This window comes from Candoia aspera, chromosome 7 (assembly GCF_035149785.1).
Source record: "Candoia aspera isolate rCanAsp1 chromosome 7, rCanAsp1.hap2, whole genome shotgun sequence".
Taxonomy (NCBI): Eukaryota; Metazoa; Chordata; class Lepidosauria; order Squamata; family Boidae; genus Candoia; species Candoia aspera.
In genome coordinates, this window is record NC_086159.1 from 24,855,245 (window position 1) to 24,873,744 (window position 18,500).

An 18,500-nucleotide genomic window follows, 5' to 3' on the forward strand; every position below is an offset into this window, starting at 1 on the left:
TCAATGTGTGTGTAAATACTAGAGTATGCCTTTGAAAATCATGCTTTTTTTTCCAAGCATGCATCGTCTTAAGGATAAAGTCCTGCAAAGGCTAAGTTGCATTTTGAACTGAGATCAATTTTCAAATTTCATTAAAATTAATAGCATCTCTGATCTCTTACATCTTTCAATCTGGAGATTTCATTGTATAGACCTGTTTAAGAAAGAGAATTATTCAACGCCAGCAATAATTCCAGCAGTGAATGATAAAATCCATGGTACACTGTAAGTGTACTTGTAGTAGCCTGTATTTGATTCATTTGGTACAGTTGCTAACAAGTACTTAGGTTAGAAACAATAAATAAGCTTAGAAGTGAGACAAATGTTTTTTTTTTTTAATATTTTGAAAAGCATAAAGCAGAAATGCTTTCCAAGTTAAGGGCTATCACTACATTAACTTTGGATGTATTCCTGTTCTTTCAGGCAGTATATGTTTCTTTCAGCCATTTCAGCAGTGAAAAATGTGTTGACATAGTTATGTGAGCCTTAGGTAGTGAGCTGGACGTATCCTATAGTAAAGGAGTTTCACCATTATTCTTTTTGTTCTTAAAGGAAAAGCCTATTTTCTTAGTCAAAGCAAAATTTAATGAGATAATGTGTTTTTCATGGATAAATATTTTTGTACAATTAAAATCTAGATCATTACCGTTTACTCAGTGTTTGATGAAATAATAAAACAATCTTGCAGGAAAAGAGAAGTGATGAAAGCATTTCGTTAATATTTTTTAAAAGTTACAGCAAACCCCTCTAAATTCCCCAAGTTCTGTTCGTTTTATCTGTTATTTGTTGAAAGAATGTAAGAATGTATACAAGCCCCTCTGAGAGACTCCACTATTCTTACAGAAATTCATTATAACTTCTCAAATGTTCTGACTCCATATGTACCTCACAATTTCCCTTTAAATGAAATTAAGTAGCCTCATTCTAGAAAAAAACCTGTTCAATGTCCTGTGGTCCATGGACTATTTCTTTGTTGTTGTTGCTATTATTATTATTATTATTATTATATCCTGCATTTATTTTGTACTACTTCAAGTGATACATAATGCTACCACCTCCTGTTTCCCCCCCCAACAGCAATCCCGTGAGCTGGGTTGGGCTGAGAGAAGGTAACTAGCACAAAGTCATTCAGCTGGCTTTCATGCCTGTAACTCAGTTCTCCTGGTTTCTAGTTCAGAACTCCTTAGGCACTGTTAGCCTCTAGGCTTTGTATAAAGATTCTCTCCTCTCTCCAGCAATATATAATTTTCTATTCCATTAGCAGAGCTAAGTCTACCACTCACTGCACTAGCTGGGCTGAGAATAGCATGCAAAACCTGTTTGGCAGATATGACCTGCTGAAGGAAAGTATCAAGGAAACATGCTCATCCAATACATTGACGGCATCTGGATGACCCCATCTTGGTATATTAATTTACTGGAAAAAGAGTCCACTAGCTCTTCCAAGGCTGTAGCCACATGAAGTGGACAATTTCATAGACTTATTAATATTGGTATGTCAAGGATAATTCAAGTGGTCTTTGCATACACAGCACCCTGAAAACTGAAACTTTGAAAGTCTAACCCACTATCCTCCAACTTCTGTCATTTATGCTGTTTTAAAATGACTTATTTGTAAGGATAAATTAGAGAATGAAGATGCTATTCACTTGACCTGTCTTCTTTTATTACAGTCATCCGGGCCAAGGTAGTGGGCAAGAAACTTATGAAAGATGGACCATTTGGGACGATGCGATACACTGTCAAACAAATGAAGGTGAGTGAATAAATGCCAGTCGTACTGAGTTGACACAAAGAAAATATTTTCAGAGTTCATCAGGTATGTCATTTAATTCCCTGAGCTCGTTCTTATCCCAAATAATGAATGGCTTGAATAATTTTGTGAATAAGCAAAGGGAATTTCACATATGTAAGCTATTTTACTTTCTCCATGCAATGGTGTGCTAATTTATACATGTATGGAAATATCTAGCTGTTCATTTGTGTTAAGCGGTTCTTTTCAGCTTGACAAACATTTACATTTTCAGGTGTATAGAAACAATTGTTTATAATTTGTACTCATTAACAGCTTAGTGAAATAAGTCATTGATACCATTGCCTTAGAGGTAGGAGGAATCTGCCTCTCCCTAAAAATAAAAATCAGATAGTAATTTTGTGATTAAAATTACTGATTTCAGCACAAAATCTTATGAGCGATCACTTAATTTTGTCTGACTGACGGAAACTCGATGAAAATAGACAAGCAAATATTTTTGAAGTAAACAGCTGAGTATGGGAAGGAGTATTAGGAGAATATGGAGTTTTACCTTTTGCCCCTGCTTCTTCTGTTTACATTATATTCCATTGGGGAAAAAGAGATGGCTTAGGAGAGAAGTAAAATCATGACTTCTATGAAAAGGGGTTAGATTAAAGTTTCTTGTTACTTACCATTGTTAACTTGTCTTGCCCTGCTCTGCCAGATGGACCAGATGTGTGTATACAGACGATACATTTAGCATTACTAACTACTACCACCACCACCACTTCCTTCTATAAAATAAATTTAAATGAAGAAGCTTAACTTTTTGTTTTTATTAATTTAAAGGGGAAAATATTCTTAACAAAGTCTACTCTTGCTATGGGCAGCTACAGTCTAGTCTGTCTCCTCAACTTCTGAGCCTAATGGCTACACATACCCTGCAACCATTCTAGAAACCATATAAAAAGGCTTTTTAGGTTTCCTACAATGAGGTAGGATTAAACATAACTAATAAAAAAACCAAAATGTTCTAAATACTCCTGTCTACAACATATTGGGTAAGTATAGTAGTGATATTAATAGAAAGTGGAAAAAAATTGGTAGGTTGAGAAAATTTCACCAATCAGCTGTGAGTAACATCCTCAAAGCAGGGAATTAGGAAGATCTTATACAGAAGCAAAGATACATTAGTCTAGTAGAAGGGATTTTTTTCTTGATTTCTTGCTTGACTTTGTGCATTTTGATGTGACTAGCCAGTTCCTGGTGGAGCAAGTGCAATGTTTATTGAGGCAGGATACTTTAAAATCTATTTATTTTATTTATTCATTTTACCAAATTTATACACTGCCCATCTCACTATGCAAGTGACTCTGGGCTGTTAAATTTAAAATGACAGCTACTTCATGCATAGTGTTCCTTCATGCAACCTGCCCCCTACCACCAGATTCTATACAGATTATATTCCTTGCCTAAATTGCCCTGTAATGTCTCAATTAAAAAAAACACCACTATTCTGCATAATAGAACAGAATGTCATTATCTTACATCTTTCTCTGAGAGTCAAAGCAGATGCTCTGCAACATATATTTGCTTTTTTAAAAATTACAGTGCAGATGGTATTCTTATCCAAAAACTGTACAGGGGAAGGAGGGGACCTTATCTTTAAAAGAAAGTAATCCATGTAGCTAGGATGTAGAAGGAAAAAAAATCCTGGCAGAAGCTTCCCTTCCCTGAAACATAAGGATTTTTATTAAGACTGCTTTTCCCCATCTCTCTGTGCTCACAGTTTATACAGGAAAAACAGATACATATTTGTATGATACATATTTATATATCTGTTTTGGACCTCAGTTATGAAGTACATCTGGTATCCCCTCTTTATATCTCCATTTTGCATGCTCTGCCCAAAAGTTGTTTTAAAACCACTTTTTAGTTGGGGATCAGTTGTATGTATATTTCAGTATAGCCTAGATCATAATTCATGGAGATGTATTTAAAAAATGCCTGATCTGTTCATTGCATGTTATTTTGTTAGGAAATATTTCTTATTCTGTGAGAATCAGTGTGATGAGTTAAGGAGTTAGAAAAGGATAGGGAGTTCAATCCTACATTGGGAACACAATGGTAATTTCCAGCTAGTTGCTATCTCCTAGATCACTCTACCTCATAGGACTGTTGTGAGAATAAATTTTGAGGAGATAATACTATCTATCCTGCCTTAGGTTTTTGTGGTATAAGTGGGCATAATGAACAAATAAATGAATCTAAAATTATTTGGAAAATGAGCTCTTGATCTCTTAATTTTCTGGCAGAAAGAGTTAAGTGCCCCAATTGTTTATTTCAACAAGTTTGACAGTGACAAACCTACATGAAGCTCACTGTGTAGAGCTTAGAAATAATTGGACACTTGGAGCCTGGTTAGATTTGATTTGATTTGCTTGCTTTGAAGAAAAAAAATGTTCCCTCTTCCCTCACTATGGCTCTTCTCTGTAGTTCCAGTGTAATAAGCAGACTTCACTTGAACCTGTTGCTCTGGACATTCTTTTGTTAATGGACCTCTTATTATGTAATGTTAAAAATCTGCTTTGGTTTATTTTTCTTGGCTGTTACATCTCAGTCATAAGACTAGTTTAATGTCTTAAAAGAATGAGGATTAAAACAAAAACAAAAACAAGAGACCTTGGCAGTGACTGTAGAAATCTGAAACATATTACACAAAGTAATTTAGTGATTGAGCAAAATAGCACTTGCCTGCCTCTTCATAATAGCAATTCTCTTTATATGGCATCATCTATCCAACTTAGTATAAAAGCTGTGAGCAGGTAAAGGTGGTTTTGTAAGCCTTACAAGCCAGTGTTGCTGCCAAAAGCAGTGTTGATATATCTCCTTACCCCTGAGTAGAATTTTAGCTTGTAATAACAGATCAGTTCTATGAGTAGCAATGCCACCTTTTGGTTGCTCTAACAGAAATACAAACCTGCGAGAAACCTCTGTTTAAACAGATCTGAGAATGGAACAGATTCCACTGGATTCTGCTCAAGGCTAATAAAAGTTGCCTGCTATTCTTTGTCTTCCGAAGCATCAAGGGATATTGGTGTATTTTTTTGGAAGACTCTGCAAGTTTTCCCAGAACAAGGGAAAACTAGATGTGACACTAGGTTTCTTGAATGGAGTCAAGATATGTGTGCTCTACAAACTAAACCAATACCAATACCAATACTTATCATAGCTGTTCTCCTTGGGATGTTGAGAACTATTGGCCAGGACTCTGGATTCATGAGAGATGCACATTCTACTTAATATAAAGGGAGATGAGGAAGTAGCTGGATAATGGGAAAAATGATGGGGTTTGGGTTTTTTGGTTGCACTGCATTTCATTAAAAAACCTTGTCTGTACTCTCTTTCTCTAGATGTACAGGGGTTTTGACAAGATGCCACATGTTCAATATATCTATACAGAGGCCTCTGAAAGTCTTTGTGGGGTCAAGCTGGAGGTCAACAAGTACCAGTATATGATTACAGGTAAAAACGTAACAAATTTTCCATATAGCTTGCTTACAGGCTGTATTAGTTTCAGCTGTATTTTTAGAGACTGAAGTTCAGTGTTAGTGGGTGCAGCTTATATGTATTTATTCAATTCATTTTATTGAGGTCTATTATTGTGGATGGATAAGTTTGTTTTGCACTAAGATGTCAATTTTCAAACTAGAAATACTAAAAATAATTAACATACGTAATTAAGAACCGGTTTTAAAGGATTTGTGTTTAAGGCTTTTAAAAATCCCAGTAAAATATTAGGCCTCTCAGCTCAGCTGGGAGTGCATTCCAAATGAATGAGGCAGCAGCAGAATACTCCTCATCACATGATCACAATGAGTTGGGGGAAGAATTTTAGAGAAAGAGTTGTTCTCTCAAGTAGTTGGAACCCAAGTCATGTAGGGTTTAAAAAACAACCAACCAGAACTTTGTATTTCACACAGAAATATTTTTCTATCTTTACAACCCAAACTACTTTGGTCAGCTAGAGACTGGAAAGATCTGCATTCAAGGAATGCCTCTCCCCATATCCTCCAACTGGGCCCTAAAATCACCAGCAGAGACTGTTCTTTTAGTGCCACTCAGGGCTGACCATAGGACCAGCTTGCCCTACTACAAGTATCAACCACTGACCATTTCTTGAGGGCAGGAATGCACACTATCCTTTACCTGCCCCAGCTCCCTGAAAAGCAGCCTCTGCTTGTGTTTTTCTGCTATGTGTCAAAATTAATGTTTTTTTAGTATTTTTGTTGGCTCAAGGTTGGTTCCTGTCCAGTTTGCCTGCTGTACCTCCATTCCAACTGGTTACTGTGAACTGTGACAGGAACATCCTCCAATCACTGGTTGCTACCCTTTGGAGACTTTCTTTACAGGTTTACTGATGGAACAATAAAGCAATGGGTTTTTTTCCCACAAGCTCACTGCTGAAACAATGAATTGATGGTCTTTTTTTATGTTCACTGATGAACCAATGAAAAGGTGGACCTATTTTTTTTTAAGTTCATTGATGAAATAATGGAACAATAAGACCATGGCCCTGAATCAGATGAAATTGACTAAGTTCTTCCACTTTCCCCTACTAGTCCAAGTAACAGCAAAAATTATACTATTGTGGTAGTTTTTTTTTAAAGAGTCCAGTAGAGGTAAAGAAGGGGAATCCCCCAATCAGCCATGGTAAATGCAGTTTGGATAGAACAGCAAGTTGTCATTCTATCCAAAGAGAGAAAAAAGGTTGAAACTTGGAAAGGGATTTCTTAAGCGGCTTCATTTCCATCTGGTTTACACAAGGGAGTCCAGCAGGTTAAGGCTGCAGCGAGAAAGAGCCTTCAGACCGAAGTCCAGAGGTTGGCCATTAGGGGAGAAAGCTCTGTTGATGGTAACCCTTGTTTTTGGAATGCTTTCTAAAGAAAGACTCATCAAATACTTGTTTTAACATCATCTGATGTTAAGATAATCTTCTTTTCCTGGGCCTTTTTTAAACAACATAATACAGATTTATTATTTCTCATTGATGATTATTGGGTATTTGTTTTTAACTAATTTATCTGCTTAATTGGCTTTAACTAGAGTTGTATCAGTAAAATACCCCACTATGACAAATTAAGTTGTTCTTCAAATGCTCTTTCTAATAGGAAATGTTGGAAAAAAAATTGCACTAGAAAAGGATAACTTTTGAGTTGTTTTCCTCCCAATAAATTAGAAAATTACCTTGAGCTATCAAACAAACGACACTGCAGTGGATAATTTGTTTGTATGTTTTCTAGGTCGAGTTTATGATGGAAAGGTTTATACTGGACTGTGTAATCTGAATGAAAAGTGGGATCGATTGACCCTGTCTCAGCGCAAAGGACTAAACCATCGTTACCATCTAGGCTGTGGCTGCAAGGTATGGGATGCCTCCTGTCAACCCTATACATTTGAAATGTTTATTATTTATTTAATCAATTTATATAGCTGCCTACTTGACACATGGTTCAGAGTGGCATTCATCATTAATAAACAACATGAAGCATGAATTCAGTAAAAACAACACAATAAAAGAAATAGTAAAAAACAATCTCAAACAGAAACACAAAGTGCTGTGAAAAATTCATCCAATGGTTCACACCATTCCCAGACACAATGCCTGGGAGAAAAAGAGAGCTCTTTAATGTCCTTCAAAAGGAAGACAGCATCAGGGCCAACTGAATCTCGGGTGGGGGATACGCTTCCTAAGGGCAACGGAAGCAACAGAAAAGAGATGGGCCTTTTCTGTTTCTTCCCTTGCCCTTAGGAAGCATATCCATCTGGGTCCCACCAGATGACAGTGCCTAATGATGGGACCTAGAGATTGCCTCCCCTGTCAGATGTTACTAGATGTGCAGAAATGATCAGGGATAGACGATCCTGAATGTAACCTGGCCCTATGTCATGAAGGGCTTTATAAGCTTGAATTCCATCTAGAAACACACTGGTAAGCAGTGCAGTTTGTGAAGTAAAGCTGTTATCTGGGCAAAATGAGGTATACCAGTAACTACTGTGCTGCTGCATTCTGGACCAGCTGAAGCTTTTGAATGGTCATCTAAGGATGGCCTCATGTAGAACACATTGAGGTAATCTAATTGTGAGATGATCAATGCATGAGTGAGGGTAAACAGGTTCTCCTGATCCAGAATTGCTGCACAATTGCTGCTGTGCAATGTCTCTTTGAACCACAGCTGCCATCTGCTCTTCAAGCAGGAGTTGTGAGTCTAGGAGGACCTCCAAATTTCTCACTGAGTCTACCTAGGGCAGTGCAACCCTATCCAGAACTAAAGATAGGAAAGTATCATCAGCATGCTGATGATATCTATACCCATGTCAGCAGATGATCTCTCCCAGTGATTTCATGTAGATATTAAGCAGGAGCGAGGAGAGAACTGAAGCCTGAGGCATCCCACAAGGTAACAGGCTTGGGCTAGATCTCTGCCCCCTATCAATATTGAATGGAACCAGCCCCAGAGAAAAGAGGAGAATGCTGCAACACCCTGCTTCCCACTCCCAACCCTCTGAACCAATCCAGAAGGATACCATGATTAATGTTCTGGGATGGATGGTTCCAAAAGGCAACAAAAGGGAATTGTACTCCTTGTGAAAATCTGGGGAAGAAAATGAGCCCTGCAAGATCCAGGAACTTATTCTAATGTTGCTGCTTCCCCCACTAGGATTAGGATTTCCAGACTCAATAAATCACCAGATGGTTTAAAATATTGGAAATAATGCTTTTGAGATTAAAAATAGGTTGAAATAATTCTTTATCCCATGGCTAGTCTAGTGGTATCTGTCTACATCTGCTACTTTTTGTAACTAAGAGAAGGTGAATATTAGCATAAAATTTCAGGATTATATAGTCTTAAAGTGTCTGATTATTTTTAGATCATTCAGCACCTTTCATTTGTTTTATTTTGTAATTATAGATTAAGCCCTGCTACTACCTTCCTTGCTTTGTGACCTCCAAGAATGAGTGCCTCTGGACAGACATGCTTTCCAGCTTCGGCCAACCAGGGTACCAGTCAAAACATTATGCTTGCATCAAACACAAAGATGGCTACTGCAGCTGGTATAGAGGATGGGCACCTCCTGATAAAACCATCATCAATGCAACTGACCCGTGAAAATCCAATTATTTTTCTTTCCTGTTCTTTCCCTCCCATGTGGCTGAGCATTGTTTGGACACTAACGTGTATTTGATCATGATGGCAACCATGATATTAGTGCCTGTTTCTTGCAATTTTTAGCACTTCCAACTTTTGTGATTTTTAAATCTATGCTGTCTTAACTCTTTTTTAAAAAATCGTCTTTTAAAAAATTACTCTCATCCCATGTTGATCAAATATTTATCTGGTGTGTGAACAGAAGTTCCGGGATAATCAAGGGAGCTTTTGTTCAAAGTTCTATAGCACTATACATATAGCAATATATATTTTTGTAGGAAAACACAAATCTCAAAAATTTTCTGATTAAAATCCTATTCCCTCCTCTTTATTTCCTGTGCTGCTGTTTTTTTCTCATACTCAGTTCTCAGAGCAGGTAGCTATAAACGCAGCCAGTTGGGATTAATCACCATTGTGAGCCACATAATGAAGGGATGCAAAGAAAATAATCATGCTTATACAGGATGGAATATGGAGTATTTGGGAAATTCAGCTGCATGAATTTAAAAGGTTGCATACTTCAAAATGCCTGTCCATTCCAATATGAATGTAGAAATTTCATGGCAGTTCTAGGTTTGCACAGAAAATAAGTTTCTTTTAAAAAAAAAATCAAAACCAACTAAAGTGAAACTAATATATCTTCTAAGTTCAAATGCAGAATAAACCTGTTGAGAGCCAAATCAAGACCAGATACTTTTGTGGCTTTGATCTGGATGTAAAACTGCCTTTTCAAGATTTATTTTATGTACAACTTTCCCAGAGTTATTTGGAGAGGGGACAAAGTGGGAGCACAGGAGGAAAAAGCCCCCCCCCCCAGGACATATTGATGTAAGAAACCAGCTGCCCAAACACTGTTTTAGCTGAACAAAAATGTATATAGATATAATGACATAAGCTATTTTTGACAGGGCATGATTCTGTTTCATGCTATAAGTAATAAAAAGTTTGATGCTTTTGTTCCAAAGGAGCAGTCATTCACATTCCAAGTCTTTTTTTTTCTTGCCATTCAATCATGTCCAGTCCTCGGCGACTTCCTGAACTAGTCCCTGCAGTTTTCTTGGCAAGACTTCAGAAGTGGTTTGCCATTGCCTCCTTCCTAGGGCCGAGACAGAATGACTGGCCCAAAGTCACCCAGCAGGCTTTCATGCCTAAGGCAGGATTAGAACTCACATTCTCCTGGTTTCTAGCCCACTGCCTTAACCACTAGACCAAATTGGCTCTCTTCAAGTCATTAGTTACTATTTTATTTTTTTTAGTTCTAAAGCTACTGGAGCGCCAGTGATTTCTAAAGTAGTGATGATAATCTGTTTTTATTCCCTTCCCTGTATGCTTGTTTTCCTTATTGCCATCAAAATAAGGGTCAATTCAAACAGCTGTTCTACGAATGAAAGATTTCCATGGTCCCCTGTCCCATTCCTTTAAAAATATACAATAGAATGGTGTTATGAAAGTGCCTTACTATTGTATGATTACTAGTTCATCCTATACTCTGAAAAACATTTTAACTTTTTTTAATCGTTTTTCATGATGTGCTATTTTGTAAATTTTATTATATAGAAATTTTTTCACAGTATTTTATTCTCCTGTGAATACTGGGATGGGATCAAAGAAGTGGAAGTATAGGATCACCTCTTCATAATATTTTCCTTCTCATTAAGAGACTGTTTATCAGTATGCACAGTGAAAATAAATAGAAAAAATGGGCAGGGAATATGTTAAAACCCACTTTTCCTGCCATTGAAGATCTAGATCTATTAACTAAAATAACGTTTTAGCAGAGGCTATTATGTATTCTACTGCTGGCTACGGTTAACAGCCCTACGGTTGTGGGCTCACTATGCTTTCTAGCAGTAAGGAACTGGCTGTTCCACTTTCACTACAGTCTTTGTTTCTATTACGAAAAGTATAATATAAAAACCTTGTAAAAGTAATTTAAGAGCAGGGATGCTAATGGGTTTGGCAACTACATAATTTACTGAGGCTGCAGAGTGGTGTGAAGATTAATACTTAACACAAGCACATGTTCTGTTATCATTTGTCTTACATTACTTTCTACCTTCAATTCATTCCTTATAAGAAACAGAGCTGCCATAAGTTCAAAACTGTTCTATAATAATCTGAAAAATGCACCTAGCTGTCTCCTCCATTGAACTGAATAAGTCTTTATAATAGAGAGAGCTTAATATTATCACCAGAGCTTCCACAACCCAAAAGAGATGGCTGAGCAGGAGTGAGGACACTTATACACCGAAGTCTATCACAACCTTACTGCAGATACATATACTACATGGTTTCAAGAAAGTATCTAATTGTTACATTTTCCACAACTGTATATGTCTATAAACCACAATGTAAAAGTTGCTAACACTAAGTAGATTCAGAGTTTTTTCTGTAAAAAAACTAGTATATATTGCAACTGGCCAAAATCATAAAAGCCAGTAATATGAATTGTCCCATTTCTAGAGAAAAAGTTGATTTAAGTTCACATCTTAAAGGCAAGACAAAAGCAGCTGTCTCAGATTTTGGTCTCTCCTTTCACTGAATGTCAGCTCTAGATTTTTATTATTTTCACTTAAAATCTTAAGATCATGCCTGAGACGCCACAATACTGCAATCAAGAAAATTGTGAAAATCTCTTACTAAGAAAATACATGTTCTTTTACAGGTTGTAATGTATCTCTGTGTTTGTAAGAAATAAAATAGTCTGCCCATCCAATAAAATATAATTCTCTATATGGGTGTCTATTGTGCACCATAGAAGATAAGAGTTATTTGAGGGGGAGTCATAGTTCAATCAACAATCCTCTCCTACAGGGTGGTTTGGTTCTTGCTTTTGTTTTAATGAGGAGGCAAAAAAGAGGGGGAAAAACGCAGCAAAAAATACATTTCTTTTGGGATGCCTTCAACGTTTTTAGTGCTAATAATTACTTCTACAGTATTTTCTTTTTTTAAAAAAGTGAGCTGCCCAGAGTTTGATGGGTATATAAATGTTTTAAATAAATAAAGTACAGGGCTTTTCATCATTCCCATTGTACAGACTGTTGTGTGGGATTTGAAATGGTAGTCTGACTCAAGTGTGATCCTCTGTCCAGCATACTGGCTGCCAGCAAGGTACCCACAGGGCTTAGTTTTATATTTGATGTATGGGCCTGAGCCATTCCTGTTCAAGTCAACTGGTGTCTTTCCATTGATTCCAGAAGTTATAAGACCTGGCATGCCCAATTATGAACTCATCTACATGGGATTCAATTTAGTCTGTCTTTTTTTCAAAAGAGAGTTGCATTAAATTTGATGGAGGTTATCCTCAGGAAACTCTGCGTATGACTGCAGAATTAGGATTTAATTCTATTTACACCTTGGTAATAAGCCCTATTGAACATTCAACTCTCTCTCGCAGAAACAGGCCTGGGACTGGGATGTAAAGAATTGTTTTTCTTTTGCATCAAAATTGCTAGCAATTACGAACGTTAGAGTGGAAATAAATGCAATCTAGGAGAAAGCTCCTTCCCAAAAGGAATGTACTTTTTGCTTAGTTTAGTAGCACTGTTTACAGTTTTCCTCCTTGTTTTGTTATTTATAAATTTTATATTCATTGAATGTATATTGTCTTTTAAGGTAATAATGTTCACTTTTTATAGTGTACTTTTATTCTAAACAATAAAGTGTTTTATTTCTTACCACAGATATTCTATCATCGCTATTGTAACTCATTTTGCTCTATATTGTTGGCAACAAGCAGAATGCTGATGCACATCTGATGATCTTTCTTATAGGCGAATTCTATGTCGTATTTAGGTTCTATGCATATACACAAACACCAAATCTCAATAAATCAACCAGCCTAAATTGTTCCTAGCTTTCACATTTACACATCATTAGTAACACTTGTGTGAAATAGAATAGTATATACATAGTCCTTCACATTACCTGCCTATGAAATAAAATACTGTAGCACAACTTAACAGTAGTAATATCCGGTAGTCTTCTAGCTGGTAATGGGGATAAATATAGCTATCTTCTCAACACTCACTTCCATATCAACCCAACTATTAGTAGCAAGGACATGATTCGTCCCTGTTGCTCTATAGGCTAAGGTAGACTACACAAAACAGCCCAATCATGGTGTTCAGAACGTTTGAACTGATGTGACTCAAAACCAGGTATTTTGTTTCAATCACAAAAAACATAGTTACGTGCATGTATTCAGCTCTGAGCATTCAAAATAATGTTTCAAGGATGGAACATTTGAGGCTGAACCATTTTGTATACCCCTGGCCAAAACAATATATGATGGATCATTCATGAAATTCTATTTCATTACTCTTGTAGATGCTAACAAAAAGACTTTGTAAAGGAAAAATATTTAACTTACTTGGGTAATATATGGCCCTCCCAGTTCCCAAAATCACTATTAGCCATGATAGGAGTTCACCAACATTTGGAATGCTAAAAGTTTCCTGTCCCCTAATTAAATTATAGAATATTTTTACCATTAGATCACTAATCCATCTGTGCAGTATTATGCCTACAGTGTGACAGACAAGAGTCTTTTCTAGCCTAAAAACACTAGGAATCAAACCTGGGAGATTTGTATGAAAAGCACACTGCTATGGTATTTGCTGAAAAACTATAGATATTTAGCACAAGCAAAGTTATTTTAAAATAAAAGTTATTTTAGTGCAATATATCATGAGGTGAAATTCCACTCTGACAATAATAATCTGCACAGATTTATGGATCCTAAATTAAACAAACCATTTCCCTAAAGTAGCACTGACGGAATCAGTGTGTGTAATTCTTCTGGATTTGTATTCCTGGAATTTACAAGAGCAAATTATGAATGGACTCAAGCAAGAAAGGAAGGAAGTCCTGGAACAACGTAGAAAGCACAAATAATTCAAAGGAAGGAACAACATTTTTATACGTAAATGTTTTTTTTAAAAAATGCATTTTTGTTTTATTGCATGTTCTCTTCCTTATGGAGACATAAATTTAATAGAAAGACAACATGCTTTGCTTCTTGAATAAGGGCAAAGATGCCCTACTCCAGGCTACTCATACTTTAGTAAATATACGTAGATAGGCATTGAAAATGCTTTGGTGTCCTGCAAAGTTTGAATTTTTTTTTCTTTTTTAAGTATAGCCAATAGATTTTTGTTGAAGCTTTAAACTAAAACTTTGTTTAATATTTTGATGTAATTTTTTAATCTTAAATACAGTAATGTGGGAACATAGTCTTTCATATCTAGGGAACATAACAGACAATTTCAGAGAACTAGGAGACAGCAGGAAATAATAGAGGAGGGCCAAGGTTTCCACAGGGAGGCTGAACTCCAAAACAAGCATTGCACTATTGCTGTGCAAGCTCCACATGTATGTGCATCATGACATCACTGTTCCATTACAATCCTTTTTGATGAAATTGGATTCTGTGGATACCTCTGGGGAGGGTAACAAAAATTACACAACGCCTGAGAATTTCTAACACTTACTTCTTCCATTCCTGCACTATGTAGCATTACTAATATTATCTACCCATGCCTATTGCTTATTTCTAACACAGTCATACAAACTGGTGATAATAGCAGTCAGAATCATAAAAATAGATGAGGTGAAATGCTGCTTCTCATAATGTTACTGATTATTATACCCACATCTGTATAGAATGAGGCAAAAAACCTTGCTCACAAAGATTTTATGATACATTATCGATCTCTTTTAATAACATATAGAAAGCACAGCAATGAAATATTTCTTTGTATTATGTGAAAAACATCTGGACTTTGCATATAATTCTATAAAGGGAGGTAGTGAGTGACAATTTTCAAATTTGCTCAATGAGTAATACAGATATTGCAGTAGTGTCACAACCTTAAATATATTATACAGTTATCCCATACCTTATATCCTTACCTCCTTGCTTCCTATATATACAACATATTTCTCAGACTGAATGCTGAATTTGCTCAGATAAGGAGTAGATCTTCCTATGTACCAAGCAACATTTGTATTTAAGGTGTTCCACACAGCATGCTGATATCTTTCAGGAGATATGGCTATGCATTGGACATCCATAAGCTCAGCCTCTCTAGTTAAGCTTCTGAGAAACCCAACAATCCTCTGTCCTTGCCTTACATCTGCATTTTTCTCTGTGGCCAGCAAGGACTGCCAGACCACTAGTCCTGAATGTAGTATTTTCTTATAATACTGACAAATGTGTTGCATTATAATGAGGTTGTTGATCAGGAATGTGCACTGGCAACCATAATGAAACTAAATATTGGCGAAGATTATGGCTTTCATAAATCAGGCCTGAAAGTATAAAACTTATTGATGAGAAGGAACGGGAATGAACATGCCTGTGAAGGGGCATGACTGTATTTAATACAGTCTAGGAACTAGGCAAACAATGCATATCACTGTATTCTTCCTGTGCTTATTCTTCCTGTACCTCTGTAAGATACTGATTCTGCAATCTCAGTTCCTTCCTCAAAACATTCTACCACCAAAACAAACAAACAAAGATACTTACCATCTGCTTATGGCTTGGGAAGAATGTTTGTTCTACAAGAGGGAACTTCTCAGGGCCCAATGAGCTGACAATCTTAATTAGCTGAGAGAACTAGGAAGGAAGGAAGGAAGGAAGGAAGGAAGGAAGGAAGGAAGGAAGGAAGGAAGGAAGGAAGGAAGGAAGGAAGGAAGGAAGGAAGGGAGGGAGGAAGGGAGGAAGGAAGGAAGGGAGGAAGGAAGGAAGGAAGGAAGGAAGGGAAGGAAAAAAAGAGGAGGAATCACTTGGAAACAATATTGCAAAGTAGTCAAACATCAAATACAGATAGACAGGAAGGGCTATTTCTCTGTTGCCTCATGTTTCATCCTACACTGATCATCAAGAACACTTGTTAATACTTGTTAACGTATGATTGTTGTCGATCATACTTTCTGTAACTACATATAAATAATCATGCATGCTGAAAATCCTTTTGATTACATGCAGGCACATACATAACACAAGCTTAAAATTATGGCAGTTTTTGAGTTTAAACAATGAACATCCAAGAGCTTCTGATAACACCTTGCAAATGATATGATTGCTCCCTCCCCAATCCCCAGTCTGAAATCTCTAGTAATCCCTTGCCACTATAGTTGCCTTTGAGTTGTCTACCTTCTGCATCAGAAATTCTGAGGGTGCTGGGATACCTACAGTATATAGGCCATTACTTTAAATCAACCTCTGCCTCCAAGTGCATAATGAGAAGAGGTTAATACTGGATTATGTTTTGCATGGTGCTTTATCCTTGCTGGAAAACTAAAGTGTTCATCCTCTATGTACCTAAAGAGATACAGAAATGATAGAGCAAGATTGTCCCTTAAGAAAATCCAGTGATCTTTAATGAACGGTATGTGGCACTTTAGAAAGTGTGGGGTTTTTTGTGCCTTCAAGTCAGTGTTGACTCCTGGTGACTGCCTGAACAAGTCACTGCAGTTTTCTTGACAATATTTCAGAAGTGGTTGAGAAAATAACTGGCCCAAGGTCACCCTATTCACAACTACCTCCAAATATCTGATTACAAAACAAAAAAACCCTCTTTTATCTAGTTTAATGAGACAACATATAAGAAGTCAAAGCAAGCCAAAAAAAAGTCTGCATCCACATAGATTAGGAAATACGCAGTTATGAAGATCATTCCTGCTTAATAAAAGGGAAAGACTAAATCAATGGAGTTTCTGCATAACTGATCATTCATAGCAAGGCATCACTATAAATGATACCCTGTTCAATATGTTCTGTCCATGTTAATCCTAACTACATTAACAATATACAAAGAGTCCCCCTTTCTTGGGTGAGATGGGCAGTAATAGAAGTTCGAAGAATAAATAAAAATAAATAAATATGTCACAATATGATGATAACTCGATATGAAATGCAGTATATTTCATTGTGATTATCTATATTAGCTTTCATGTTTATTGTTTTATTGGAGGTGCAATAAAGAATTCAGTATTTAATAGACAACATTTTTACCCTTTCATCTAGAGGACTAGTTTGCCATCTATCCTGGTTGCTAATCCTTGACATCTCACATGATAGTCTTTTTCATTTACTTCTGGTAAGAATGTTTAGAATTTACTTATGCTAATTAGAATAAGATAAAGGCAAATAAACGGGATTTATTACATACAGTGGAAACTGCAACCTACTATACAAGGTTTATTAAGGGGTTTTGTTTTGTTTTTTGCATGTCTACATCAAGTCTGTGTGATTGTGAGAAATGACACAATTATCTGGAAGTTTGGGGATTAATGATAGATACAGGCCTTGAATAAACATTCAGTTACAATTGCCTCTTCAGTTTTCAAGGACGTTGAAATGGTTCTGAAAATGCATGTGAATTAAAAATTAACACAGGAAGATTTTAGTGATTATTGCTATATTTCTGACATAGAAATACTGGCACTAGTTTGTATAAACCATGTTCTAACACAGACTTTTAAAAGATTTCCAAAATGTAATATCTTTGCCATATTGCACTAGTTTTCTCCAACCTCCCTGGCCCTAAGTCCTATGTTAAGAATCATGTTTTTATATCTACTTAGATAGAATTAACATATGTAGTCTTTAATTTTGTAATCTGCAAATTCCAGTTTTGTAATATATACGTAATGCAATTAGCATTACATGCCAACAGAAAGATGTCTTGTGTGATTATATCCCTGCCTCAATTTGTTTAAAATATTAATATTTATATAAAACAAGGGTGTTCAATTTGGGTGGGTGGCAACAAGCAATTGTATCTGGTTTCAGATGTGCCAAGGCCACCCTGCATAATGTGGGCCAGACAGGGACATAAAGGAGCAGGCCCAGTACAAAAACTGAAGTTGGTTTAGTTAAATTAAGTTTAGCTTTAATTGAAATACAGGCTGGCCTCAGCATAAAATTGTGAATAATGAAAGTAAAAATAATAAGACCCTAAACCCAAGGAACTAGATGAAGAGTGTTAGGTTTCAGAGCCTCTGATTGTCCTGTTCCTCACACAAGCAGTCATTCCTGCTTCTTCCTATTGTCTGGGCAGTGTATTTGCTCCTTCTTCTCCTCATTTGTTGCACTGGGTCTCAGTGGGTCAGCCTGACTGAGAGGTACACACATACAGGTAGTCTTCACTTACCAACTGCCTTGCTTAGCGACTGTTCAAGTTATGATGGTGTAAAAAAAAGATGGCTTTGCGACCAATCCTTGCATTTATGACCATCACAGAGTCCTGCAGTCATGTGATCACCATTAAGGCACTTCTCAATGGTGCGTATTTACAACTGTTGCAGCGTCCCATGGTCATGATTGCCATTTATGTGCTTTGTAACTGACTTGTGACTAGCAGAGTTAATAGAGAAGATGGAAGTAAGATTGTAAGTTGCGGTCATGTGATGCTTTGCTTAATGACTGTGATTTGCTTAACGACCAAAGGTGAAGTGAAGTCATAAGCCCATCTTGGTCATGTGATTTTCTGCTTAGCCACTGT

The 18,500-nt window shown here is 36.6% G+C and overlaps 2 protein-coding genes across 2 annotated transcripts in view; one reads left to right on the plus strand and one right to left on the minus strand.

Moving 5' to 3' along the window:
* Positions 1–12,669, plus strand: part of TIMP3 (TIMP metallopeptidase inhibitor 3) — a 39,632-nt gene extending 26,963 nt beyond the window's left edge. The window contains exons 2-5 of the mRNA XM_063309435.1: positions 1,713–1,795; positions 5,188–5,299; positions 7,078–7,199; positions 8,749–12,669. Coding sequence (XP_063165505.1) covers positions 1,713–1,795; positions 5,188–5,299; positions 7,078–7,199; positions 8,749–8,946 — 515 coding nt within the window. The 3' untranslated portion in view covers positions 8,947–12,669. The remainder of the gene's footprint in view (positions 1–1,712; positions 1,796–5,187; positions 5,300–7,077; positions 7,200–8,748) is intronic.
* The window catches only part of SYN3 (synapsin III), a 182,237-nt gene that overhangs the window by 133,498 nt on the left and 30,239 nt on the right, over positions 1–18,500 (minus strand). Inside the window, exon 5 of the mRNA XM_063308605.1 lies at positions 15,518–15,607. Coding sequence (XP_063164675.1) covers positions 15,518–15,607 — 90 coding nt within the window. The remainder of the gene's footprint in view (positions 1–15,517; positions 15,608–18,500) is intronic.